General features: G+C 44.1%; 1 protein-coding gene across 2 annotated transcripts in view; it reads right to left on the bottom strand.

Moving 5' to 3' along the window:
* Nucleotides 1–12,525: 12,525 nt before the first annotated feature.
* The window catches only part of FAM131B (family with sequence similarity 131 member B), a 24,821-nt gene continuing 9,361 nt past the window's right edge, over nt 12,526–27,985 (bottom strand). The window contains exons 2-10 of one of the 2 annotated variants that reach the window (XM_059838266.1): nt 19,204–19,313; nt 17,752–17,787; nt 17,337–17,380; nt 16,351–16,374; nt 15,462–15,552; nt 15,198–15,291; nt 14,413–14,643; nt 13,943–14,086; nt 12,526–13,534 (exon numbers count right to left, since the gene is read on the bottom strand). In XM_059838266.1, coding sequence (XP_059694249.1) covers nt 12,990–13,534; nt 13,943–14,086; nt 14,413–14,643; nt 15,198–15,291; nt 15,462–15,552; nt 16,351–16,374; nt 17,337–17,380; nt 17,752–17,787; nt 19,204–19,313 — 1,319 coding nt within the window. In that variant the 3' untranslated portion in view covers nt 12,526–12,989. The remainder of the gene's footprint in view (nt 13,535–13,942; nt 14,087–14,412; nt 14,644–15,197; nt 15,292–15,461; nt 15,553–16,350; nt 16,375–17,336; nt 17,381–17,751; nt 17,788–19,203; nt 19,314–27,985) is intronic. The other variant, XM_059838265.1, reaches the window with a different exon arrangement.

The following is a 27,985-nucleotide window of genomic DNA, read 5'->3' as shown; positions in this document are numbered from 1 at the left end:
GCCACCAAAGGAAAATTCCCTCCTGGCTTTAATTCCAAGGATTGACCTTGCACCAGTTCCTCTCTGATGATGCTTATGGGTGGGAGAGTCTGTGACAAGCTTACAGTAGAAGGAAATCTTCCCTGCTAGTCTCTTGCAGAGAGAGAAATTTATTCTTGCTGTCTGGAGTTCAGAGCCCACCAGGTCTGTTCTGTTTCAGGCACAAGATCACCCTTGATAAGCTAACTGGGGACAGCCTTCCCTGCCTTAATGATGGTCTGTGCTCTGGAAGCCACCCTGTCCTTGTGAGGAGACAGTGGTGATCTGAGGGCAAGTCCCTTGCACACAACAGCTGCTTGGCTCCACCAGAGGGGCACCTTTGTGTCTGCCAGGCATCAGCACAGCCTCCCCACCACCTTTCTGTCACCTTCTGCTGCCTGCAGGGAAGAGGCAAAACGACTGCTTCTTTTTTGGTTTTTTTTTCTCAGGGAATTGTGATAGTCCCTTATATAAGCAGAGGAGAAAGGACATTCCTTTAAAAAAGCATAATTATTCAGTGAGTGACAACACTGAGACCAAATCTGGTCTGAGGGTCCAAGCACACCCAAGAAGGATGAATTTCTCCAAGTCATACCCAGCCTTACTGTGCAGGCTTGTATTTTACAGCTTAAGCACAGGCTTCCACTGAGACAGATGAGACAAGGAGAAACTTTGAGGCTGGAGTCAGCACACCTCCCCCTCCTCTCTCCTGAATACAGAGATATGCTCTGCTCCTGTCCCACACTTCTCCTACAGTGTGTTACAGAAGAACTGGGATGTGACTGGCTGAGAAAGCAGATGGGAGTCTAAATCAAAGCCAGCGAGTGTGTGAGTCATGACAGACAGATTGTGAGCTGGGGGAGATGAAGCTGGAACAAAAAATGATGCACATGGAGAGAGGCTTGGGGAGTGAAACACTGGCTAACCTGGAAAGCTTCTTGAGGCTCATCACTTAGAGATTGCAGGAGAACACACGTGTGCCCACACATGCACACACAGGTACCTCTCCACTCCTGTTGCCTTTAGCTGTCCCTGGGTTACTGTGAGGAGAAGGATTGCTCTCTGGGGGGGAGCTGAAAGGTGGCTGTAACTGCTGCTCTTTGTGGACACTACCCAAGATCCATTCCAGGTATTGCCTCCACCCATGGGACAGAAGCAGCATCCATCTGCACCATTTTCTCACTTTTATTCATACATGAAAATGTGTAAGGAGCCAGGATGGGACAAAAAACACTCTGCAAAGATGGGTTGCAAAGGCTGAAGTTGTTTCCACTTCCATCTTATCAATAAAATCCTCACTGAGCTGCTGCCAAGTACATTAACAGGTGCAAAATGTGCAGTAAAATAACACTAAGTCTACCTTTTTCAAGGGTACTTTTAGTTTGTGCCCTCTCAGGGTATCCCACTACACCCCCTCAAAATTTAAACTTGAAACCTTTGTCCAGCAAACAAAGTCACATTGATCTGTCACTCTAAAACCTGCATCTCCATACTATCCAAATAGCACAGATTTGATTAGCTACAGGGAAAAACCTTTTTTTCTCAACTCAAAATATCCCCAGAATTTGTATCAGCTGTGAGGTCTTCCCATCCAGATAGAAACTCACATCTAGCAAAAAACTGAACTCTTCCTTTAACATGGCACTTAAGGGTGAAAGCAGAGTCTTGTTTTTAAATGAATCAATATAAAGAATTGAAAAAATAGGGAAGACTTAAGGTTGTTAAGACAACAAGTGGGGCTTTAGGTAGGTATGACACGGCCAAGAGACTTGGCCATGAGCTGAATGAAGGAGAAAACACAAGGGGATGAACTACTGAATAACAAGAAAGATTTGCCTCAACAAAGTAACATTTTTGGTTGCCATTTGAGGCTAAGGAAATTCTAGTTTTCTAAGCCTATGGGCAAAAACAATTATTACAGGCAGAAACAGAGAGACAGATAGAGTCCATAAAAACAACATCCCCCTTCTGCCCAGTTATGCAGATACTGTATAGAAGTGTGTGTTTTGTGGCCAAAGAGTACAAGATCAGCAAAAACCAGCTGAGCAAGAGAAGATCCCTCTTTGCCAAATTAGTCCAAGCCCAGGAAGGGTATAATTAAAAACACACTATTGAAAAAACAGTCACAGCAAGCACTAAGTTGCTCATGGCCACATAAGCAGATACCTGGGTACAGCTCTTATAAAAATAAAATCAACACTAGAGACCAATAATTAAAATTTACACATAAAAGCCATGCCTGAGCATTAGGGTTAGGGTCTTAAGATGCAAAGTGATGCAAAATTTTTAATGCTATGTTTGTGGGAGACAAGCTTAAACTGGTCCTGACTGTGAGCCACAGGCTGTTCTTGTGTGTCCTCCCAGCCACTGGACAGACAACCCTGTGCACGTGCACTCAGGCACACACACAAACATCACCTGAGTCAAATCATGGCTGTGCAGTAGCAGAAAACTCTTCAACTCAGTTTCCTGTACCTTGAGCCACATCTCTCCTTCCCTCAGCTTGCTGGATGTCACCAAGTCCCAGTGCATCTTCAGTGCAAGACAAACAAGACTGTGCTGTGGACACTGCTGGGATTAGTGTGATGGCTAAATGAGGTAGAGTCTCACCCAAACCTATTACTAGTCCAAGCACTAGACTTTCAAATGAGCATTTGCTCCCATTCCAGCCTTTTCAGTGTGCAGCTAGTGCAAACATCTTGTGCTGTGTAGTAAAACCAGCTACAGAAACATATCTAGCCAACTTGAAGAATTGCACCTGATATGGAGGACAATGTCCAGCTGAGGAAGAGTCCAGTAGCAAATTCATAAATTAAACAGAATGCAGAGAAATGAAAATGTGAATTGCCTACTTTAGAGGAGCAACAACCCAGGTACTGCTAGTATCTGACCCTTTACTGAATGGCTACTCAGTTGGAAGAACAGAAGGTAAAGCTATAAGGCATCTGAGATATACTCAGAATTAAAGCCACAAACTCAAGGTAGAAGCTTTTCAGTTTTTCTCCACACAGAAACAAATGCAAAAGACAGTAATGGAAGGTTTATGAGAAATACATTTGAAATGTAAAAAAAATCTGCTTTTCTCTCCCCCCTCAAACTCCTATAGTGCACTTAAGCAAAGTGCTGTGAAAAGAAATGGGAGCTGAGATGGCTGGATTGTGACCAAACATGTCACAGAATCCTATGCTTAACTCAAACTGGCAATTTCTCTGGCCCAGAAGATAAGGTCTGCCTGAGGAACCATGCAGAAAGTACCCTTGCAGCTGGCAAAGTGCAGATCCAATGAGGTGTACAGCAAGAATGCTCTTATGCCCTTTTTAGTTACCCTTCTCATTAATCACTTAGAAGTAACATATGAGGTATTGTAAAACAGCAACGTGAGAGAAACATATGGCAGGTTTGCCATCTAGTCTAAACAAAGAAATAAGCAGAAAGTGGAGATGACAGCCTCAGGCAGATAGCATAGAACAAGGTTCGTGCTGGGGCTAAGCAGCTAAATCCAGAGAAGATGAACTGAACTGAGGGGTAAGTCCAATCTAGTATGATGACAAAACAGTTCTTTTAGTTGAAACATTCAGCAGCTGGACAGCATCTTTGCAGCATAATGTGAAATTTAGAAAAAAGGCATTTTTCCTATGCAGAGGTATGACTTCTAGGACCAGAGACATTTTGTTTTGCCAGGGACTCAAGTCTTAAACATATGTGGAATAACTGATTTCATTTGACACACTACATTTCAAAAAGAAAGTAGTTTAGAGGCCATTTGGGGAAAGAAAAAAACCCACAAAAACAAAACCCACAACATCAACAACATCAACAACAAAAAAACAAAACAAACACCACACACAAAACCAGGAGAGAGTACAGGGGAGACTTACAAGGATTGACAAAAAAAAATTTAAAAAAACCCTCAAAAACAACGAACAAAAACCTAAAGCAGTTAAGTAAGTGTGTCTTATGCAAGTCACAATTAATTCTATAAATATAGTTATGCAGACATACATACCAAGTGGTGGGTGGCAATCTATTTGGTAGCAAAAGCAGATAAACTGGAAAGAAGCAAATTAAATTCAAATAGAACACAGAAAGCAAAAATCAGTGCAATATCCCTGGCTGTAAAATATGCTATGCCTTGAGCAGGGCAAGAGACACTGCTTAGCTCCTGGAAGAAACAGAGTCTGAAAAGCACAAGTATCTTGACAAGGAAATAATACCTATTATGGCTAGAATTTACAAGTCTCACATGGCAAACAAACTATGGCAAACAAGCTACTGGATCTACCTCATGTCCTGCATAAAAAGCAGATGACAACAATGCTGGAAGTGCAGAGATGTCTCCTTCCCTCAGGGCGGACCGATTCCCCAGTCTGCTATGAGGACAGCGGGCTGAGAAGCATTTAAAACTGAAATGTGAACCCAGAGTCGTGCTACACAATGTCAGTGCCTCTTACAACCTAAGCATCAGACACCATTCCGTGTCCTAATGGGCTGTTGTGAAATTTCTGTCCAACTCCGAGTCAGATGTGTCTGCATCTCACCAGTATTGGGACAAAACCTGTGTGTATCACCCGGAAAATCTTATTCAGTAGAACAGGAAAACTCACTCTGTGCTAAATTAGAGGATTGTGTTGATGTGATGCTTTCTATCCTCAAATCTGGCCTAGGATACATGTCCTGGTACGCAGACACACATCAGATTTTAGCACAGTATAGTCAAATATGTGACGTTCTTTCTTAATGAGAAATCAAATACTTCCTACTTTGGGGTGCTTCTCCAAGCCACCAAGGATTCTTTTCAATGTGCTCCATCAGGCTATCTCCTTGAAACCCACCCCCTCTTCCTAGGATCCTCCTTCCTGAGACGCAAGTCCCCTGGAACCGGTCCCACAGAAATAAAACACTTCCACCAGCCAGGAGGGCAAGACCACATTCTGTTTAATAACAACTCCATAAAGGACTGTACATGCTATTTTGAGCTACCTCCCCTCCTTTACTGTGGTTGCTGCCACGTACAGGCATGGAGGTGTGTAGTGCCATATAGTTCTCTAAGTCTATATGTAATGTGTGCACATGTATGCAGGTGGTTGCACATGGATGTATTTATATATAGCTTTGTAGAAGTGTTTATCTCGTAAGTCACATTATCAAAACATGCGAAGTATATCCAACAAAAATTTTCAGGCAAACATGTTTTGGAGCTGGAAGACCAAAGGCAAATCAGACTCATTTTAGTTATTAAGGGCTAGAGTGGGACAATGTAAGGATGAAAGCTTTCAGTAGTGGGTCCCTTTCCCTTTTTGTTTTACTTCCATTCAGTACCTTCTCCCCAAACATCAATGCACCTCTGTAAACACTAGCTGAAAAGGATACAGACAATCCCCGTGCAGCCTCCCCGCTACAGAAAACACGTACAGGCTTGGGGGAAGCCCTTGAAAACTGCTTTGCAGCAACCTCCATTGTCTCATGCGCTTATGCTAAAGGAGTTTCAGATACTGAGAATACAACATTTGAAGACCCAAGCCTTTAGTTATTTTTACACATGCTTCAGGAATCCATTCTGCATGCCACCCCTGAGACTCCCATCCACCACCCTCGTACCTCCCAAATCCTCTGCCTGTACCCACCCACGACTGAAAAGAGCTGAACAAGAGGAATCTTGCTCCCTGTAAAATTACTTTTGAGTTCCAGTTTTATAGTGTAGGGATTCCCAGAGACCTCCAATCATGCACAACATCCACAAATCAGAGAAGAAAAAAATTAAAGGCAAACAAGAATATATACCTGCAAAAGAGCTTTTGGCTTGCTACGTTGCTCAAGCATGCAGTATCTGTAAAGAAGGGAAATCCACCTACACTTGCCTCATAGGAACATGGCAGAGCTCTGGAAGAGGGTTCTTAACCTTGTGGCCTCCAATCCAATCATGACTGGATTTCCATGCCCAATGAAAATGAATCCAGAAGGCCAATGAATCTGGACTACATGCCTTTATCTTATTAGAAGCAAATCTTGATGCACTATCTTGTTTCCATAATGGAGAAAAGCCTTTTTAGATGTTTTTGTCTTGCAAGCATGGACATTTGATCCCTTATGGGAAAGCAAAAACAAGACTAGGTTTCAGAGGGCATTTAAAATGTCCCCAGCTGAAGGAGATGAGGAAGATCCTAGCAGGAGCATTCTTTCCACAGAACACTGCAACCCCTCTCTTCCCAGAAGACAGCAGCTACTACACATCAGTGGGTAGGTCCTGCCCATGGCAGAGGGGTTGGACTTGATGATCTTTAAGGTCCCTTCCAACCATTTTGTGATTCTGTGGTATCTGCACTGACACCATTCTTGAGCAAGTCTTTACAGTTTCAGTAAACATGCTCTTTCTCAGAATCACAACCTGACTAAATTTTTCCTCTTCCAACAATGCGTATCTGCACCGGAAAAATACAGCACATATTTCTTTTCTTTTGTGCAGACCAACACTGACAATCATAGAACTTCTCTTCATTTCCAAGGAAAAAAATAACACTTTGGTCTGCCTGTGCTGGGGAAAATGTCAGTGCAAGGACATAAATAGACCCTGATGTTGCAAGCGCAGATCTTCCACGTCCATTTGTTAACATCTAACCCTCACACCTCACCCCAGTCAATCCATGGAGCTGGTTGTGCAGCTCAGGGAGCACAGTGCCCCCAGGCTCCACGACATATTCTGAGGCAGAGAGAGACACTGATCTGGCACACAAGTCCAGCTCTTCTGCTTCTGCACAGGTACCCTACTACTCAGCCTGGGAAAAGCCTATGGTACAAAAGAGGCACCTGACATTGACTTTACAGCTTGCAATCGTATTTGAGACTGTGCTTTAATGACTGTAGGCTGTCCTACACGTACATTTAGTTCTAATAGGCACCATTTTACTCACATTTTCCCTGTTAATTTTTCCTTTCCCTGAGCCATGGCATAGAAATCTTTCCCTGTCAGATTGCTACAGGGGAGGAAAATCAAAGATGAAAGTATTATTTATTTACATTTTTCTAGCTGTAAGCTGCTGATAATCTCTGTATTGGAATTATTTTTTTTCTTTCCTTTCTTTTCTTTTTTTTCTTTTAGAAAAAGTCAAACAGTTAGTTTAAAAGATATGCCAGAGTTGTCTGAACAAGGAAAGCTGGAAAATCCACCTGGGAGAAATTAGAAGGAAGAGCTTAGACTTTGCCAACTTTGCTCTGCTTTTTATAGCATTTAGAGGCAGGTTATCTGAGTTTGCTTCTCCTTCTAGGCAATTATCAATACAACAGTTAAGGCAAACTAAGCTGAATTTAGGTATTTTGGCTTTCCAGTGAGATCAGAACTCACACTAACTTCATTTGGGCAAGGAGTAAGTTCTTATTTTGTATATTTCTCATGTGATTTCCCTGAAGAATGAAGCACAATGTGAACTGTTTCTTGAAGACAACGAAGAAGAAGCTAGCTGGTACCCAAATTCAGGGAGGTCTCTTTCCTATCACTGTCTTAAAAAAAAAAAAAAAAAAGTGTGGCTTGGACTAAGGAGTACCATGAGCTGCACCAATCCTGGACTTACAGCTTGTATAGCAACTCTGTACCTCAGTCCACTCTGCTGGGAGTCAGCCACGAAGCTTCTGACCTGCGCTGTGTAAACAAAAGACATCAAGCTTTTCTGGACCTTTTTCCAAGCCTTTCTCTCCATGTCTTTCCCTCTCTGCCACACACACTGGTGCACAGGCCTGTGCTGTTGCACACAACCTTGCCTCATCACAACACCTCCTACCTCTGTCACACAGACATGAGACTTTCCTTCTCCAGTTCTCCAGGGCTACATTGAACATCTTTCATTGCTGCTGTACACAGTACAGCAGGCACAGGCTCTGCCTAGGAGTGAAGCACCTTCTGTATCTCACATTAGACTGGAACTGGCCTGAAAATAGGGATAAATATCCCTTCCAACAGCTATGCTTCCCTCTTCAACAAGTCTTCCCTCTTGCAATTACAGGGTAAGACTTGTCAGTATCTTTAGCTGCCAGGGAGTTTAGTCACTGAGTGCATACACGATTTGTGCATGTTAATTTTATTAATTTCGTGCATATATCAAGTTACTCATGTCCTTATGCCCAGTTTCCAGGGTTTACCTCAAAAGGGCCTGTGGAAGGGAACAGTGAGGGAAACAACAGGCCATATATAACAAAGACCAAATTGAGTAAGAGCATACTAAAAATTCCAAGGAAAACACTAAAGAAGAAAACGGGGAATAATGTCCTTCCTGGTACCCCAGTGGGTCTTACTCTTTTCAGACAGACATACCACAATCAGCTTAAGCCAATTTAAGTTGCACCTGCAACCAGTCTTCCACATGACCATCTACACATTTCACCAGCCTTCAGTGATGCCTGCCTCACCAAGAGAAACAATATGAAGAGTTCATCCCACTGAAACCTTTATTTAGGTAGGGGACTGGGTTAGTTTTCAATGGGGCCAGTTCCTGAGCAGCCAAATGAGTGTTAGTGCTGGTGCTTTATAGGCAGTAGAAGTACAGAGCTGGTGGTGGTGGAAGAGAGGAGGAGGCAGGACAGCTCTTTTGAGCAGCTCAGACTCATCATGAAGATGCCATTTCAAAGTGCACTTTCCCAGTTTCTCCAACCTGACAGAAAGGAAGGCCAGCTGCTGAGAACATCACTCTGTCTGCCCCTGCTCACAGCTCCTCCATCTTCACTTTTATAGCAGGATAAAAGTCCCTGGCTTGGTATGGGCCAGCTGTGCATCAGTACCTGCCCAAGGGCTGTGGGAGGTGAGCATGGTCAGAGCAGAGCTCCTCTTCCTTCAAAGCAGCTCACCACTGGATCAGCTTAGAAGCATGGCTAAACTCTGTTCTCTGCAGCAAGCCTGTCCTGAAAGGTGATGTTACCATTTTTTAAGGAGGAAAGCAAGAGGATGACTTGTCAGCAGCTTTCCAAAAGAAGATGATGATTCAGAGGCACAGAAACTGAAAGAAGCAGATAAACTTCTCTGTCCCAGAGCCTGAGGTAATGGAATTGAAGAGAACCCAGAAGGCCTGTAAAGAAAGCTTCAGATTTATATAAAAGAAAAACTTATGAAATAGTATAACTAATCAGGTCAGAGCAACCATGGCAGAAGGAACGAGAGAGAATTTTCTTCCAGTAGAAGACATTAGATTAGGGTCACTTCTGGTTAAGCCTTATTTCATGTTTAGCACGGTAATTTCAACAAGTTCCTACTGAACACAAAGGCTTGGTGGAAAGATGGGAATCTTCTATCTCCATTACTACAAGAATATCCAAAATCTTCTGTAGAGCAGCTTTGTTTCATAATGGGTTTGTGGCAACAAACTGAGAGCTCAGTTTCTTAGTAACTGCAGATCAGGGATTCTGAGCTCACCTTTCCTTCTTATTTACAGCCTCACAAACACAATTTGGGCTCTGACTATTTGGCTGGACTCTCTCCAACTCATCCCTCCTCACCAGGATAAAGGGACTGCAGGCCAAATTTTGCTCACAGAGCACCTGTGCCTCCCATATGCTTGAATAGGTGTATCTATATAACAACAGCTTTTCTGGGAAACCTACAGGAGGTTCCAGGTCTCTCTCTCTGGTATTGGATACACACAGGCAGCAGGCCTGTTATGTAAGAAAAGGACAGATTACACAAACAATTTTCCACTTTCAAAGAGATTCAAACTGCATTTCCAGTTCATCTCAGGCTGCTCACTCAGGTGGCAAGTGTGGACAGGAAGACCTGCTCTCTCTAGTCAGACTCCTAGCAATTAGCTCTTTTGGACTGTGGAGAGGTATGGAAAATAGCCTTTTTCTTTCTTTCAGGAAAGGGCTGGCATTTTATTATTCACAAAATGTTAAGTCATTTATAAAAAAAAAAAAAACCACCAAAATTTAGTAAGGTGGAAGGTTTTTACAGAGAGTGGTGTTCAAACCAGTCTGCATTCAGAGAATGAGGCTCTCTACAGGTTTCTAAGATAGCAGGTTATGGAACTATACAGAAGGGTATAATTCTTTATCCCAATTCTTCAGAGGCTAGAAGAATCTACAGATTTTCTCTTCCTATTGGGCTCCACAGAATTTTCTGTATGGTCAATTTTTTTCACACTTTTCCTTATGCAGATAACTCCCTGTCACTGCTTTCCATGGAGATAAGGTATATCTTTTAGACATCAATCAGACGTCTTAGTAAATGTACCACATGTCCATCTGAAAGAAAAAGAAGCCTTGGACAAGTTGACCCACTTGTCCCAGTCCTATAAACAATACAAAGGAATCATCAGAAGCTACTCTGAAAGTTACTGTAAACATCCAGATTGGTCCTGGAGAGGCACATGGGAACAAAATGGTTTGGAGAAAGAAACAAAAAGCCACCCAAATCGCCCACAAAGATACACCCCCAACTGTGTTTGCTTCCCGAAAGACCTTTTAAAAGGGAAATAAAAATAGCTTTAAACTTACTCCTTTACTCATCTGCTGAAGTGCTCTTGGCACTTGCCCCATCTCCCTTTTCTGGCTAGTGTGATTTCCCAGAGCCTGCTCCACAGCTGGACCCAAGCCAGGCCAGGACAATGAGCTACCACTGGCCCTGCAAGAACTATAGATCATTTTTACCAAGCTCTTCTGCCCAGGGGAGGTACCTGAATGTATAAACATCTTTGAAGAGATATTGAAAGCTCATCATTCAGGAGAAGAGCGACCTCCTTAGAAAGACAGAAGAAAGATCAAGCAAACACGTAAAAAAAGATGGGTCACAAAAACTTTTCTCTCTTACCTACACCAAACTACCAGTGTAAACATCCCAGAGGTCTTTCATTTAGAGGTGCAATGGAGAGGGAAGACAGATCTCCTTGAAGTGGACTTGGCTGGAAAGACCTGGGTATTGAAAAAGGAGTCCCTCTTTTTGCAGCTGCCTCTGTCAGTGGGAAAAAGCTGATTGGGGTAAAGTTCTTCCTGAGAGTCCCATTCCTACTTTTCACAATTCCTGGACATATTTGCTTTGCTTGCCAGGAGCTGTCTAAACTCTGAGACTTGATGATATTCCTTCAGTCACATTTTGTTCGCCTTAGACATTCTTCCCTGAAAATATGCAGGAACTGAACCTGAAGCAGGAAAGAAGCATGTATCACTCTCCTGTCATCCAAAAAACACACCAAGTCTGAAGAGGAGGCAAAGAAGAGACAAATGTATCATGAATTAAACAGAGCAAATATGAGTCAGAGTAAGTGAGAAAGAGTTGCTCCTAGAACAGTGTGGCAGTGTCCAGGCAAATTCCTTTCTCTAGCTCATCAGATCCAGCATCTGATCTACACCCATGCTCTGCTGATGCTTCCTTGCAAGAGGTCTTGCAATTAAAACTCAGCACTTGGGAAATCTCTGCTGGTTCTGTTCAGTCCTCCAGCAAAATCAATAACCTCATACAATTTTTGCTTTCATCCCTGTTTATTTTCTGGTGAGAGCTGAAAGTGAAACAATTTCCTTTCAAAACCTCTCCCTCCCAAAAGGAGGACTGTGAAAAAACGGCGAGAAACTGCAAGAGACCAAATTCCCCCTAATCAGAGAATCATGGGTTTTTTAAACAAAAAAAATATATACCCCGTACAAATACGGGAAAGTCCTGAAATCAGCTTTCTCCACACCTAAAAAAGAGATGGGAGGGAAAAACAAACAGACCAAGTACTGAGCATTATTTACACCACTTGGGGGTAGGAAAACAAAAGAAGAAAACATAGGCAGGAAGAAGAAGACAAATAGGAGGAGAAAATTTCCTCTCACCTCTTTTCATCCAGCTATATTTGGCACTGCAGGAGTGGCAGAAATGGGAGAGGTGCAGTATTTCTGTTAAGTCATGTCTGGAGTACAGGCCTTTCCCATTACTAACTGCTTTGTTATGAACACTTATCCAGAATATAAAAAGGCTAAAAAAAAGTGCAAAAACTGAAAACTCTAATGTAAACTAGGTATCTGTGATCTCATAGCTGTACACACTGTTCCTGGGCCTGCTGCCTACTCTCTGGGTCTCCCCATTCTGCTGGCAAGGAAAAGACAGAAGGACACAGCAGCAGCATCAAGATGGGCATGTCCTCAAGCCCCCTGCAAGAGTCAGCTTTTTATGGCTGTCTCCGTAGCTGAAAATGTCCTTTCCACTGGCTTCCAGTGCCCACTGCCAAAAGGACACACCACTCTTGCCAGCTCCTGGGAAGGCAGAAATGTCAAAGAGAGAAACAAACAAATGAAAGAGACCGAAGCATGAATATCTGAGAGCAGGGTTAGATTTGCATCTGCACCCATTTGTCCATGCCACAGCAGAGCCGTGCCCACAGAGCCACTGTGGCAGCACAGCCCCGGCCCCGGGAGCGCAGCTTGTACCATCAACCCTACAGCTCTGTACCAAGGTGCTACTGAGGATCTGGTTACACAGCACATCTTTCATGGCCTGATCCTCTGCATCAGCCACAATCCCAACGCTAGCAAAATCTAGATCTGCAAAGCCACAGCTTCATTTTAAACCACTTTATATTCATATATTCTAAGAAATAGAAGGGGGCCATGTCCACAGAGCAACGTCCATTCTGCCAAGATGAATTCTAGCCACAAAGCTGCTCCCTACACCAAGCCTGTCTCATCAGCTACATCCCCAGAACCAGAAGAGTTTGTATCCACAGCCAAGACTTTGTATTAAAAAGATTTAGAAATTATTTACCAATCCAGATCTCTCCAAGCACATCACATGTTGCCCAGAGCAATGAAAATCCAAAATATGTGTCCATGGGGGAGGGGAAGAAAAGGTTTTAATGTGTCAGTCACTTTGAGATTTTCCTTGTTTAAAAAAATAATTAAATGTCAGGAATGGAAGGTGTGTCTGCTTGGAAATGTGGGGAGCTGGAGAGAAGAATCCCTGTAATTGCATTCCTTGCCACCCCTCTCTTTGTTCAGCAATGATGAGTACTTCACAGAAAGCATCAGTTGTTTGTTTCTCCCTCTTCCTCATCAAAAGACTGCACCCCAGAGGAGGTGACATCTGAGACTTTGCGGCTCAGTGCAGCATGTTCCATCTCCTCTCGAGGAGACAAAGATTCCAGGTCCCGGCACACTGCATCATCCTCCTCTGGAGAGGGCTTCTTGTTTAGGAGAGGAGCCTTCTCCAGCCTTGGGTTCCCTTCATCCTCAATGTGGTCCTCCATGTACGTGCTGGACTCAGCTCCACCCCCACCCTGAGCAGTCTGCAGGGGCCACACGTGGACCAGCCCCGTGCTCTGGATGAAGTTCTGCTCCTGCCGCTGTTGCTGCAGCTGCTGCTGCTGGAGAAAGCTGCTCTGAAGCAAAATGCTTTCCTGAAGGTTTGTCTGGGACTCATCAAAATTCTGGCCTAGGTAGGAGCCAGTTGCTGGGGAGGCGATGAGGGACTGGTCACTGGCCTCCCAGGCGTCGGAGGAACCCAAGCAGTACATGCCCTGCGAGACGTAGGAATGAGGCCAGCTGTCATACTGCGTCTGGGCCATGTGCTCTGCAAGCAAAGGAGGCAAACAACACACAGTTAGACACTCTCCCTAGGCCAGGCTGGCTCATCCAGGTAGCCTCCGTGCCTGAGCATGGCAACGTACTGCACAGGGTGGGAGAGTCCTTTTGAGGGAATGAAGGCAAAGAGAAAACAGTTCTGGGCAGTTGGCAGGTGACCTTGATACCCACAACTGACTGTAAGAGCTGGTAGCTTTCCACAGTTGTGCTCCAAAAAGACAAAAGGTTAGAAACTCTCTGCTAAGATTAGATTCCTTGGAGACAGCTCCACAAACAGGGATGACTCTAGCAGATCTGACGGGCTACAGAATAAAACAGGGTAGAGCAAAAGAGAGCAACATGACAACCAGAGCAGGAAGGGGGTGTCTTAAGGTTAGCAAGAAGCACTGGAGCTCACCTTGGCTCTCCATCAGCTCCTGATAGTTCTCAGAGTAGTTGCCCGCTGGGTTGTCCTGATTTGAGTTTACACTCACATCCTCACCATCCATGGAGGACCAGGCCATGAGAGTTGCTTCAGAAATAGCAAATTGCTCCATCACCCCTGTGCCAGAGTAGACAGGGAAGGGAAGCAAAGATGCATTAAAGCCTCCACTTCTCGCCATCATCCTCTACCGCACCTTTTGGCCACACTGTCCCACTCTGGTGGGACACCTATCTCAGCAACACCCATCACCCACAACTGGCCCTCAGCCTCTCCACCTTGCATTCCACTGGCAATATCCCAACCACCGAAGTCTCTCTCTACTTCAGCCACAGCCCTTCCCAAGCGCTTTTCTCAAGCTTCTGCATTCTGGAATCTCTCAGGGCTTCCTCTCTGGGGGCACCCCAACCAGCCCAAGCCAGGTGCCAGAAAGCAGGCACGGCTACCTGCGAGGAAGCGCGCCTCCTTCTCGCCGTCGCTGAGGTCCGAGTAGGCGTCGGCGTCCTTGCGCGCGCTCTCGTGCGTGCGCTGCTGCTGCTGGCTGTGCGCCTTGCCCCAGCCCTGCCACTCGATCATGTGCGCCACGCGGCCCTGGCCCATGGCCGTCGGCTTCGTCACGTGGTCCTTCATGCTGCGAGATATCCCTAAGGGGCCAGACATTGGGAAACAAGGCAGGGCTATTACACAGCTCCGGCGTTTCCCGACGGGGTTTTTACCTCTCTTACAAGTGGAGCTTCTCCCCTCCTGTCCTGACAGGGCTGGGTGTCTCCCACCTCTCACTGCATCACTCTCCAGGGGAGTTTCTCCATCTTTCCCTGGACAAACTCTCAGAAGGGGGAAAAAGGGGAACCCCAAACAGGAAAGACCATTTCCTTCCTTGCCTAGAATCCATTTAGGATAGAGCTGGGCATGAAGGATGAAGCCTGGAAGTGAACAAACTAAGAAACAGAAAATGGGGTTAAACCCAAGACTGAGGGGAAGCAACTGAAGATCTCTGAGCAGGGGTGCACAGTGAGAAGCCAACAGGAGTAAGACAAATCTGTTCTTTAAAAGGGCAACAACTGTGAGATTTCTGTATTTAGAACCACGGTGGTGGAGACTCCTCTAAGGCCATGAAAAGGCGAAAGCCAGAAAGGAGCAGTTGTGAAAGTGACAGAGAGATATGGGAAGAGGCACAAAGGCCTGTGTAGAGAAGCTGCCAAGGATAAAAGTCGAATTTTGAGGACCTCACCAGAGAAAGATGATTTAGCCAAAGCCCCAATCCCATAAGCATTGGAGTTGCGTTTCAGCTTGGGAAGGATGGAGGTCGTATCTTCCATGGAGAGCTGAAAAGAGAGAGAATATGAAGAAATGATATACAGGAAGGAGAAAAGGAAGTGAATTGAAGTGAGAAAACAGTAGTTAGTTGGAAGATGAGGAGCAGAAGCAAGCAGTAAGAACAAAAGGAGGAAAGGAAAATGAGAGGCTATTTAACCAGGACTGGATATTGCACAGCACCGGGACTGACTGAGGCAAGGCCAGAGGGAGAGGCAGAAAGAGCCTGTGAGAAGCCTCCCATTGGCAGCTGCCAGCCCTCCACAGACACACTGCACCATTCCCAACTCTTTGTTAGAGATGCAAGACATGGCTGTTGGACAATTCATGGATCTTGTAGTGGAGAGCTGTCAGTGCAATAGGCAAGCCACAGTAATGTAATATATATGCATCATACTACCAATTTTTTGGTACTTCATAGTGATCATGACTGTATCAGTGATGGGTCCTGTTTCAAGCACCTACATCTGTAAAGAAATCTGGTCTACAGCTCTGCTTAATTTTCTTGACTGTCTTTTCTAATTTTATCCTCAGTCCCTGAATAACAAGGACAGAGCACTATTGGGACAGGCAGCCGTCACAAACATCATCACAAAAATAATCTCTCAAGATGAATTCATCAGGCTTCTTCAGAGATGCCAGGCATTGCATATGAGGCTTAACTTTCACAAGGGCTAAATAAACATTGCTTCTGCTCTTCACTTCAGCCTCGCTGAAAATCAAGGCCAGAATGTTTCAAACACAAGGATACTCAAAAGTAGTGACTATGACACTGGAAATTTTAACCTGGCAGAAAACAAGCACTTGGACATAGGCGCAGACCTCACAAAAAGTGAGTGGAGCAGTAACTGGGCAGTGAAATAATTGGAGGCAAAGGAAGGCATTGTAAAGTTCTCACACTGTGTATAATTCCAGTCACTTGCCAAAATACGAGAGGTGAGATTTTCTGGAAACTGAGTGTAAATGCAGCAGCTAAGGCATCTTGTAACTGTGGAGGCAGGAATGTGCCATGTGTAACGTGAGCTGAAGAAATCAGAAAGCAGAGGAAGAACAGTAAAAAGCGAGAGCACAGCCCTTGTTCCATGAAGCATTCCCTTTGGTGATGAAGCTTGTTGGAGAAAGCCCATCTATGCCCCCACTGGTCATTCCTGCCTGGGTGCTCCTGCTCAGTATCCACCCACTTGTTCCAGGAGAGGCTGGGGGCTGCGCTGTGAGCTGCCTCATGGAACCCATCAAAAAAAGAAAGTAAATTGCAGAGGGCTCCCACTTCTACAAGGTTGAAGAGCTGTGACATGAAGGCAGGAATGAATGGGAAGGGAAGGAAATTCATGATCCAGCTTCGGTACCAAAGAAGATCTATGGAATTACACTGGCTAAGAGCTGCCTCATGAAAGAGCTCCATGGATTCTGTATGGGTTGGAAAATGGGAAACTGCAAGTAAGGAAACTGTCTTCTGCTATCTTTAAGGAAACCTTGTGTGCTTTGCTTTCAGCTAGACATAGGTGCAATGAGATAAAAAAAAGAGACAAATTTCTTCTAGACAATTGCTGCATGCACCATTATTTTCCAACACAATTTATTTCTGTAACTGATCCTAGGTAAAAGATCCCAAGCCATAAGTGCCACGATGAAAGAGGTGAGAATTAGTTAAAAATTATATTCAATGTCCCAAGAGCTTTCAAATCACAGTAAAGAAGAAAGCTACATGTATTTTAAAAGTTTTGAAATAATCTGGAATTTGAAAACACACTACTCAAAATGGAGCTGCTAATCCTGGCCTTCCAAATGTACAAAACTATAAAGTTAACTTATGTTACAATATTTTATGAGTACCCTTTAAAAAAGTCCAGTAAAAGAAATATGCATTATTCCTTTCTCAGGATGCTGTTTCTGCATTAGTGAAAAAGGAAAAAAAAAAATTTTTTTTTCATGGCACAGGTATTAAGAGCAAAAGGAACATGTGTAATTAAAGCATTTGCTTGTTTCTCATCTGCTTTTTAACTGAAGTTAACTGGTACTCACCATCTACCCTAGGGGACATGAAGAATTCTGTTACTCCTGTGTGCAGCTGACAATGAGGGAGACATTTCTCCCAAACTCCTGGAGAAGATCAAATGGTGCTCTAATCAAGGACTACTGTTTTTTAAAATATGCTGGACGGACACCTTCCTTATGTAGCAGTGCCCAGAAATCTCAAAAACAGAACATATGAAATGGCACACACTTGTCCCCAAAAGGATGAAAGCAATTCAACAGCCACCTACAGATCAGAACACCTGCCAGTCAGCAAAAGACTCAGAAACAAACAAAAATCTATCACCACCCTCTGAGTTAGAGACAACTCCCAGAATTTCAGCAGCAGTAAGGACTTTCAGCCATGTTCCCATTCTGGCCTCCGCTGTATCCAATGTCAGACAAATCCTGGTTTTCCTATGACTATAAATTTGAAAAGTGACACAGTGCATACTCACATTGATGCCATCCCAGGAGAAATCCGTCCGTGTTTGCTAAAGAAAGCAAAGAAAGGCACCACGTCAGTGTAACAAACAACTTGCAAGCAGCCAAGCAACTCCAGTAGTTTGCCACAATCAACAGGCACTACTTAATCTGGTGTGTTCTAAAAACTCATGTCTTCCAAGATGGTTTAATTCCCTGCTGGTGAATATGGTGCCTGTAAGTGCCACGGTGTTTGAAACAGGGAACTGAGTGACAGAGTAGGAAAGAGAAAAGCACCTCTTCACAAGGCTCTCCTCCTAAGTGTGGGTTGCAGCACTTTGAGGTTAACACAAGGAGGAGCTACACCACCTTTGTATTTTGAGTGTCCTACAGCAAGCAACTCAATTCTGCTGAAATTATTTTCTCCTGCAGCGTTCTGGTTTGTCCACTCTGACTCACTCGCCCCTTGCGAGCCAGAATCATTTCCCACGTCAGCCATCACAGCACCAATTCAGAGTGTGTTTCCTTCAGCTGGGAGGACTCATCTCAACTTCCTGGGTTTGGGGATGGAGACACTCAGGAAAATTTAGATGACTCATGTTACACCTATGGTAGCCATTCATATAAATCAAAATGTTCACTGAGGTGTGGTTTATGCTCGTTGACTTTTAGATCTGCTTTGATTTGACTGAATTCTCCACACAGGATTGGGCCCAACAATTTCCTGCCAGAACTCCATGAAACTCTAAGTGCCTTGAAGGTGCTTTCGAAGCCATCAAGGTACACAAACAAAATAACAATACTATATATATGTACACCTATTAACATTTTTCAAGGTTTTGCAAACTGCTTATTATTGTTAAGCTTATTTGTGAACATTATTTGTGATTCTTCAGATATTATGCATTTAAAATAGATTTTATCTTTCTATTATCATCATTGTATACTCTGAACCTTACAAAGCTGAAAATTCAGGTATCCAAGAATGCAGAAACTGCATTCAGTATTCAATGAACCAGGCCCTGAAATACTGCATGGTAAGTCAATTGTCTGTGAGTTACTAGTGAATGCATCTCTAAAATTCAAAATGCAGACAAATGTGTTTCTTCAAAAGATTTCATGGCTGTGCTGCAGAAGCTGGGACAGACACAGTGCTGGACATTCCAATGTGAATCCCTTATTCAAGGAATGCAGACCTACAGGCTTGTCAGAACTGTCATTGTTTTTCTCATGTTGTGTTCCACTCCCTTCATGACTGGTTAAAAAGCACTTTCATTTGCAAATTCTTACTCACTGTGGATCTTGTGAAGGGAGTGACTCAATTCTGTTCAGAGCAAGCCAAACTACCCAGGTATGATCCTCAGGAGCTCACTGGCATTCCAGCCCTCCCACAGATGATGCCTCAGTGATGCACAACACCCATTTCTGAACTCAGATTTCAGACTTTCTCATCCCCTTGGCTCATTAGCTCTGGGCCAGGCACTCACCTCAGTGGAAGGTCGATGGAAGCTGCTGCCATGCAGTGAACTCGTGCTGTCCATATTGATTTGGTCCACATCTTTCAGTCCCTTCCAGTCCACTGCAATCACCTCGTTTCCTGTGGGAACACATCTGGTCAGCCTTCTGAATGCCACTACAATTTGTTCCACCAGTCTTAAGCCAACTCAGCTAAACAAGCAGGAGAATCTTTGAGTTTAAGGCCACAACAGACTTAAATCAGATACTCCGTTTGTAATCAGACCACCTGTACCTCATCAACCATTGTATTTCTCACAGCTTTCTCCATAGGAAGACAAGTCACTTGTGTTTTTCTCAAGCATGATGTATGCTTGGCTAAAGTGCAGATTCATCCACTGGGAAAGAACCAATTCCTTTAATATCCCCTTTCAACATGAAACCATTATCCCTGAAAAAGGCATTTCACCTTTATGGCTTGAATTGGTTGGACATCAGCTTAGAGCTGCTGGAGCCTTTGCTTTGCCACCCTCAGCAAGATAAACGACCTTTGTAATACCTGCCATTACACTTCAAATTTTAAACACCAATAATACAAAATACACATGATAAAATTTTATTAAGATTTACAAATTAAATATTATTAAAAGTAAAAAGTGAAACTAAATGCTAAGAAGCCCATGTAAATAGTCAGCCAGGTAACCACGACTGCTCTGTGCAGTCAGCAATTTACTCTGTCTTCAGCCTGTGTGCCATCCTCAAACTCTGCTTAAAGTTATTTCCTCCCATGTCATGGAGGAACCATTGTTTGTCCTTAGACCTGAGCCTCCTAGAATCTGTCAAGAAATGTAGCTGTCAAAATGATCATCTACTCCTGGGATCAATTCAGCAAGGTCTAGTCTGGCTGGATTGAAAGTGAATGGTTCTAGTTTCATGATCTTCTAACTTTTTTTCTACTCTTTATAGCAAATTTCTCCTCCACAGACATATGCAAAGCCCCTTGCTCATTCTAGCAGCTCTGGCACATTTATGGAGTGCTCATCACTGCACTTCTCCAGGACAAATCTTCTGACAGGTGAGAGATGCTGCACTCCACCCCACACAGGCCTGCAGGAGCCATGGAGGCACTTAAAGGGGGGGGGAACCTGAGGCAATCATCACCTAGAATTCAAAATGCAAAAAAAACCCTGATTTTGTCCCCTAAAAAGGATAAACATGGCAATATGAAAAACAACAAAACAACGCTGTTTGCATATGGTGGTGTCCACCACACCTTCACATCTCAAATTCCTGCTGTGCAGGAAGGTCCATTTCTGAGAGAACTAGAGGATATTTTTTCCTTCACATCCAAAGTATATTTCTGTTCATCAGAACCAAGTGCTTTAATAGCATCCCCCATATGCTTCTAATTAGGCTGAGTAAAGCTGCTGTTCTCAGGGAACTCAAAAGAAAAAGGATTCCTGTACTGCATGTTACAAAGGTGAGCACAGAAGTCAGACACAGGCAGATCTCTGGAGAAGGCAGGACATGGCTATGACAAGCATGACAAACACCACCCTCCAGGGCTGTGATCCTCTTAACTGGTTTTCCTGACAAGCACATCCATGTACTGGGCCTCACTGAGCTCTTACTGACTGCACTGCCACGGACTGGACTGGCAACCTTGAGTCCAGCAAGGCAAGAGAGGGAGATCTGGGGATTTCTGTATACTCAAGCAAGAGGAGCAAGGCTTAATGGGCCACTTGTGAGTTGCCTGCTGCCACGACGACTGGGAACCTCTCATATCTGGGGTCCAAGTAAACCTTCCAGGGTTAGAAGTCTCTCTCATAGCAAAGGAAAGTGCCAGGCAGAGCTGTGAAAGCCCAGCTCAGACCCAGGCACCATCAGCTGTAAGGTCTGGCTTAGAAGGGAATACATCTGTCCTCACTCCCCCTGAATGGGGAAGGGCTAAAGGGAAGAAGGAGGGAGCACTGCCAGGAAGTGCAAATCTAGAGAGGAAGGATGGAGGGGTGGACTGTGATCGGGGGGACTGAGGGTCAGTGGGAGAATAAAACTGGTGCAAAGAGCAGAGCGGGAGCCTGTCCCTGCACACTGGGATCCTGCTGCCTTTTCCTGTCTGTGCTCCTTCCCTCCACCTGCAACCCTGCACACCAGAGGGGAGAGCTGGGGCATTCCTGCCACAGAGCTGAACAAGAGAGGGATGCTGGAGAGGCAGGAGAGATGTCACCTCTCCCGAGCAGAAGGCAGCTGTACAGAACCCTTCGGTGCAGGTAACAATGTCACACCTGCTTTATCTCTGTCTGCCCCAGGTCTTTTTCCTGTACTGTCAGCTCTTTCTGAGCACAGTGCTGTGGCCCTTCTGTGAGTCTGGAGCCACCCTGGCACACACTGCAAGCAGGCTGCAGCACCATTCTGGGCACACACTGCAAAGACACCTCCGCCCCAGCCAAAGAAAGAGGAGCCTCTTGCTCAGCACATGTCACTTGACAGCCCCAAAGTTCCACAAATGACACTCAGCCTTTGCTCTAAACGCTACAAGCCCACTGATGGTTTTCTTGAAGTGTTAGAATGTGGAAAATATTCATAGAACCACACAATGGTTTGGGTTGAAGGAAACTTAAAAATCATCTAGTTTCACCCACCTGACACAGACAAGGATACTTTTCACCAGATCAGGTTGCTCAGAGCCACATCCTACCCGGCCTTGAACACTCTCGGGGATGGGGCATCTACAGCTCTTCTGGGAAACTTGTGCCAGTGCCTTGCCATCCTCACAGTAGAGAATTTCTTCTTATGATTGATTTTAAACCAAACCTCTTCCATTCTGAAGCCGCTTCCCCTGGCACTATCCCTCCATGCCCTCATAAAGGGTCCCTCTCCAGCTTTCAGGCTGGAGACCTGACTCCTTTAGGTCATAAAAGGTGCTATAAGGTCTCCCAGGAGCTTTGTCTTGTCCAGTATTAATACTGTTCTGGCAGATGGTAGCATCAAATGGTTGAAGAACATCAAACAATTACTTGTCTCAAAGTCCAAACCTGTTCTGTAATAGCAGAGCTGAAGACCGACAGAATTTATTTACTACTGTTTCTCTCCAGCTGAAACAGGTCATCAGCCTAGTTCAGGGAAAAAGAATGAGTAATATGTGATTCTGCATGCTCTAGAGAGACTGAATAATTTTTGAAGATAAATTCTTGGTCCAAACAGTTTCACAGGTACTAAGAGAGAAATACATTGAGAGAAAATAACTCTTTAACATCTGTTAAATAGTTTTAAATGCAGTCATATCTGCTGGAAAGTTACAGCAACACACACTGGTTGAAAAGAAAATATCTAACTGATGTTGGGCCTGGGGCAACATTACTTTCTCTTATTGAAAGTTGGATAAAGGTTAGTGGGGATTTTTTCTCTCCTGCTAGAAATAGCAAGAGCAACATTAACTCATGTTAGATCAAGACATGAAAAAACAAGTTCTGCTCTGATAAACAGAAGGAAAGAAACATGGAAAATCAGAAAAAAAAGTATGGAGAGTAAAGTGGGAAAACAGAAACTGAAAGCAGTACTTTGTAAATTAGTATTCTTTTTATCCAGTCTCTTGTCAACCTCCTTCTCCCTGCAATTAGAACAGAGGTTTTTTTCTTTTGTAATGGTATGTTTCTTCTCCAGTATAATTTCTCTTATCCATCTCCCATTCCAGCTTCTGCTAATCATCATGACTATTCCATTTGTAAATCTATGACCAATCACCTCTTACAGAATAGTATTTGCTCTTCTCCATATAGAGCTGATAAGAAATTTAAAATGAGTGGGTCATAAAGCTAATTTTAAAGTGGAATTTTTACAAACACACTATCATTCCCATTCAGATGTTCTGAAATGAGGTGATGAAAGTTGAAAGATAACTGGGTTTCTGACCTTGTCATTGTTTCTGTATAGAAAGGATATAGAGGAGATTCATTTTCACTTAACTTTTAAAAGTTGTCTTCATTTTCTTTAAAAATTTGTTATTTGGTTTGGGGTTTTTTAACATCACAGATTTCATCCCTGTTTTGGAAGACTCAGTAGATGGCTGAAGAAAAGGTAGGAAGCTGATTACATGAAGCAGAGAGGGAAAATGAAAGCTGTCGAAATACATTAAGCCACATCATTTCAGAGCATGGCTGCTTTGTATTTTTTAACACAAATTCGATATAAACAAAGTCTGCAAAAACACTCATAAGAAAAAAGATGTCTCCATTACAACTGACGTAACATTCCAACTCAAGTCATTTAAGCCTTTGGGGGAAAATATCATCCCTCTTTCTCTTACAGCACCACTAAGGTAAAAATCAAGATTTATTTTTAAGCCAAGCCTTTCTAAATAATAAAGATGAAAAACATTTAAAGAGGAAAAACTGTGAGGGAAAGAAAATATCCTTTTCCCCACTTCTTGCTTTATTTTGGGTTTTTTGAGCATTGTAACTTTGGACTCTCAGGAATTAGGGAATACGTGTAGTAAGCATTCCCAAGCAAAGTGAACACTTTGATGAATGTACTGGAAAAATACAGAAATCATCTGGATGACTGTACCTCACCTTGCTGATCTATTACTACGGCTTTTTTGCCATTTCTGTAGCTCGTTTTGCCACATACCTTAATGTACCATGAAGACACTGAGATTCTTAGTCGGTCATATTTTCAGTTTCTTTGCATTCTATGACCATAAGAAATTCACCTTGTTTTGAATTGCTCAAAAAATCTAAACAAGCCCACTCTCCTTAGGTTTCCTCCTGACATTTTCTCAATTGCTGTTTCCACTGTGCATTAATTGGTTCTATATATGGTACCTGTGCCCACGTTTTGTTCATTTACCAAGGTCCATGCTTGAATCAGGCTTCTGCATCCATGACTTTAACCTGGATCTACAGCCTTTAATAATCTACTGTGTTGTAACTTCTGTGCTGGATGTTAAACATCATCTCCAATTTGTCTTCTCTATTTTGTGCCACACCAAATAGATGAACAGAGTTTGAGTCTTCAATTTTGTTTTTCCCTTCCGAACATCATGCTGGTGAAGATCTACACCATATACCAAACAAGTATTTGTGTTATTTGCTTTCTGATGTGTCATGCCAATTAACAAAGAAACATTTTAATTAAGCAATGACTTTCCAGCACTGCTATTATCCCCCGATAGCACATTTTCTTCTGTTTCTCAAGTGTTACTTTCCAGCAGAGAGTAGAAACCTTGTCATTTGATACCGGTAGCCAGCATTAATGTTGGTAAAGATGAATTGTTAGAGTAAATGGTTCAATTATTCCTTTCCATTCCCTTCCAACCACCCCCCCCCCGCCCCAAACAACTAAGAAAACAACAAATGTAATTGCAGTAATTATGATCAGTCTTTAAATTGTTCCTTCCCTGATACCAATTTTCATGATACTCGTGGGAGTGTGTATCTTTGTCAAACACAACACCATCGTGCCTTGTCAAATGTGGTTGAAATTAAAGCAGTTGAAACTACTGGGAAGGACTGACAGATGGATGGCTGGAATAACCATAGAAACCTTCTCCCTCCCTGCCTGCTTTACACAGAGCCAACCAAAGCTATCCAAAAGGTCATCAAAGAAAGGAATAAACCTCTGCCACCAGAGCTGTCCCTGAGGTGAACCTCTGAAGGAAGCACTCAAATTCTCTCAGGTAAAGCTGAGAAATGCATCAACCCAAGTTATTCACCTAACTCTGCAGGAATTCTAGCTTGTACTGCATAAGGAAGCATAAAAATTGGTTATCCACTGCTGGCACCTACCCACAGGGTCAGTTGTGGAAGAGAAACAGAAAAAAAACCTGCTTAGGTGGAGGAGACAGAGCTGAACAGTTTGCTGCTCATCAAGGCAAAGAAATGTCTTGGTGTCCACAAAACAGATGTCTTTCAAATTTCTGATAAAAAATGGAAACACCTACAGCTCTGACACGTCTCTAAGATTAGGAATCAGATGGGCAGTTCTCAGGATCTTTGCTCTGAATTTGGATAAGTTGAGTACTTTTCCAGACCATTTTACCTCTCCCTGCAGGTAGATCCCTTTTCAAAGCTGTTTAGGAGACAGAATTAATGAACAAAGTCCTAATACCTACAATGTTCTTCTTGACTGGAAACACTGTCAAACCAATACTAAAGGCTACTGCGTATCTTTAAGTAAAGGATGAGCAGAGAGCCTAATGCTAGACACAAGGAGCTCTGCTCTGAGAAGCCATCACGTCACGTGGGCTAGGGAGCTACTGCAAAACGAAACACATCCAATTAAAACAAACTCAAGAAACACCAAACCTCAGAGCAGTGTCTCATTTGCAGAACAAGTATCAGCCAGCCTGAACAGCAGCGATGGGTTTCTCCTCATTCTTCACTGCTTCTCTGAAGTGCAGGGAATGTGTCCCCAGGGCCCTCACTCAGCACAGTAAGTATGAAAACGTCGATAGGAACCAAGGTAGCAGCCCCTGCTGGCTGGCCTGTAGCCAGCCTTACAGAAGTAATATGCAGCAGCAATTGCATACATTGCTCTCCGTAAGGGTTTAAATTTTAATCCCTCTGTAGCCAGCACGTCACGTGGGCACTGTCCTGGAGCACAGGAATACTATTAGATGTGCCATCTTCGTACTGTAGTTTCATCCTTAGCAGTGGGGAAGAGGAACCACCCCCATGCTCCTCAAGAGTCAACCAGCAGATCACAAGGCACCTTTCCCACCTCAGGGATGCTCCTGGTCCCTCTTCGTGGAATGGACAAAACCAGAGCCTGCTCCAAACACCAGCACATGGGGGCAGTGGCAGCCTGTCAGTTTCAGCCTCCACTCTCCTCACCTGGCAGCCCCAGGATTTACAGCTAGGTGGCTACACCTTCTCCACCACAGCCATGACACACTTGGTCACAGTCCTCACAAAGCATCTGGTTTTGGGACAGCAGCACTGGTCAGAGCAAGACAGGAAGCACTGAGGCTGCTGACTCCCTGCCACCACTGTCCCCAAAAAACAAAGTGTATACCTCAGCCTTTTTCTCTTTTTTTTTCACTATTTTTTCCACCACATCCAATAGAGGATGAAGATTCTCCTTAGCCCCCCTTTGTCTGCTTATGCATTTACAGAAACATTTTTATTGCCTTTTAAGGCAGCAGTCAGACTAAATCCTGGTTGGTCTTTGGCCTTTCTAATTTTCTCTCTGCACAACCTCACACCATCCTTGTAACCTTCCTGAATGACCTGCCCCTTCTTCCAAAGGTGAAACACTCTCTTTATTTCCTGAGGTTCAGACTAAGCTCTGGTCCTTTTCCCCACCAGCTCCTTTTTCAGCACATGGCTTCTGTACCTTTATGATATCCTCTTGAAGAACATCCAGCCTTCCTGGACTCCCCTGCCCTTCAGGACTGCCTCTTAAAGGACTCTGTCAAACAGCCTCCTGAACAAGTCAAAGTCTGACCTCCTTAAGTCTGAGGTGCAGTTCTGCTGATCCCCCTCCTTACTGCTCTGAGCATCAAAAACTCTCATTTTGTGATGGCTATGCCCAAGACAGCCTCCAACCAACACATCACCCACAAGTCCTTCCCTGTCCACAAACAACAGGTCCAGCAGGTGCCTTCCCTAGCTGGCACACTCCCCAGCTGTGTCAGGAAGTTCTTACACACACTCCAGGAAACTCCTGGTATGATTCCTCTCTGCTGTATTGTATTTCCAGCAGATACCTGGTAAGAGAAACTGTTCCCAATCCTAGAAAGCCGCCAGCAGGGCTTCAGGTGTCCTCTCCAGAGCCCCACAGCTCCTGCAGCAACTGGAGAAAATAACCAAGAGCTGCTGGCACTGAGACTGCAGGGGCTGAGCTCAGCAGGCAGAGCTGCAGGCACTGATTGCCCAGCCCTGCACCTGCTCAGGTGAGGCCACATCTCACCATCACAAACACCATCACAGTGACCCTAATGCCACCCCATGATTTTCCCTGCTGTCCCTGAGGGCATCCACACCTACACAGGGGGTACCTACCGTTCAACAGGCCCCCCTGATCTCCACTCAAGGGAACAGTCATCACTCTCTGACATGTAAACACATCATTTGTTCAACCTCCCCCTCAAATCCAAACACAGTTAACAGCCCCTTAGACCCGTGATACGTGGTTGTAGGACCACTCATTGTCAGAAGAGAATGAAGAACCCCAGTGGCCAGTTCCTACTTTGAGCTAATTCAATGGTCCATTGGGAACATCATCTGGGGAAATCCTTCATCAAGCAGAAGGCACAAGTTTCTTCAGAGGACTCCCTGAGTCAGGCCTTTTCTGCAGTCAGAGGGAGACTGGCACACCACATATGCCAATCTTCTGTCTCCTCCAAAACTCATTATTTTGATTCTGGCTGCACTTCTCACATCTTTATTGTACAGTTTCTACCCCAAGACCTACTAAATTCTGGGTCCTCTTTATCAACTACCCTGTTTCTCACCAAGCTGGATATGTCCAGCTCCAGGAGGAGGAAATCCCAAGATCCCAGAAAGTAATAGTGCTATTTCTATTCCTGTGCTCTGGGCAGGGCATGACTAGGCAGCATCTACCAGTTCCTGGATATCATGGAAATACAGGGGTGCTCTGCTCATTGTTGCCCCTTGGTTCCCTGTTTTCCAGGTTTTAGCCTTAGTCTGTTCTCTTTTCTTATTGTTTTCTTCTTCCCACCCCCCACTCCTCAGTGATTGGGTTTTTCCCCTCTCCAGTTTCTTTTCTTCATTCTCTTCTTCTTTTGGGAAGGGGTGGGAAAGGAGGTATTTAGTATTTGTTAGGGATGGGTATTGGCTTGTCCCTAAAGTG

This window comes from Haemorhous mexicanus, chromosome 2, assembly GCF_027477595.1.
Source record: "Haemorhous mexicanus isolate bHaeMex1 chromosome 2, bHaeMex1.pri, whole genome shotgun sequence".
NCBI classification, from domain to species: Eukaryota; Metazoa; Chordata; class Aves; order Passeriformes; family Fringillidae; genus Haemorhous; species Haemorhous mexicanus.
This window is presented reverse-complemented; position numbering and strand designations above follow the sequence as displayed.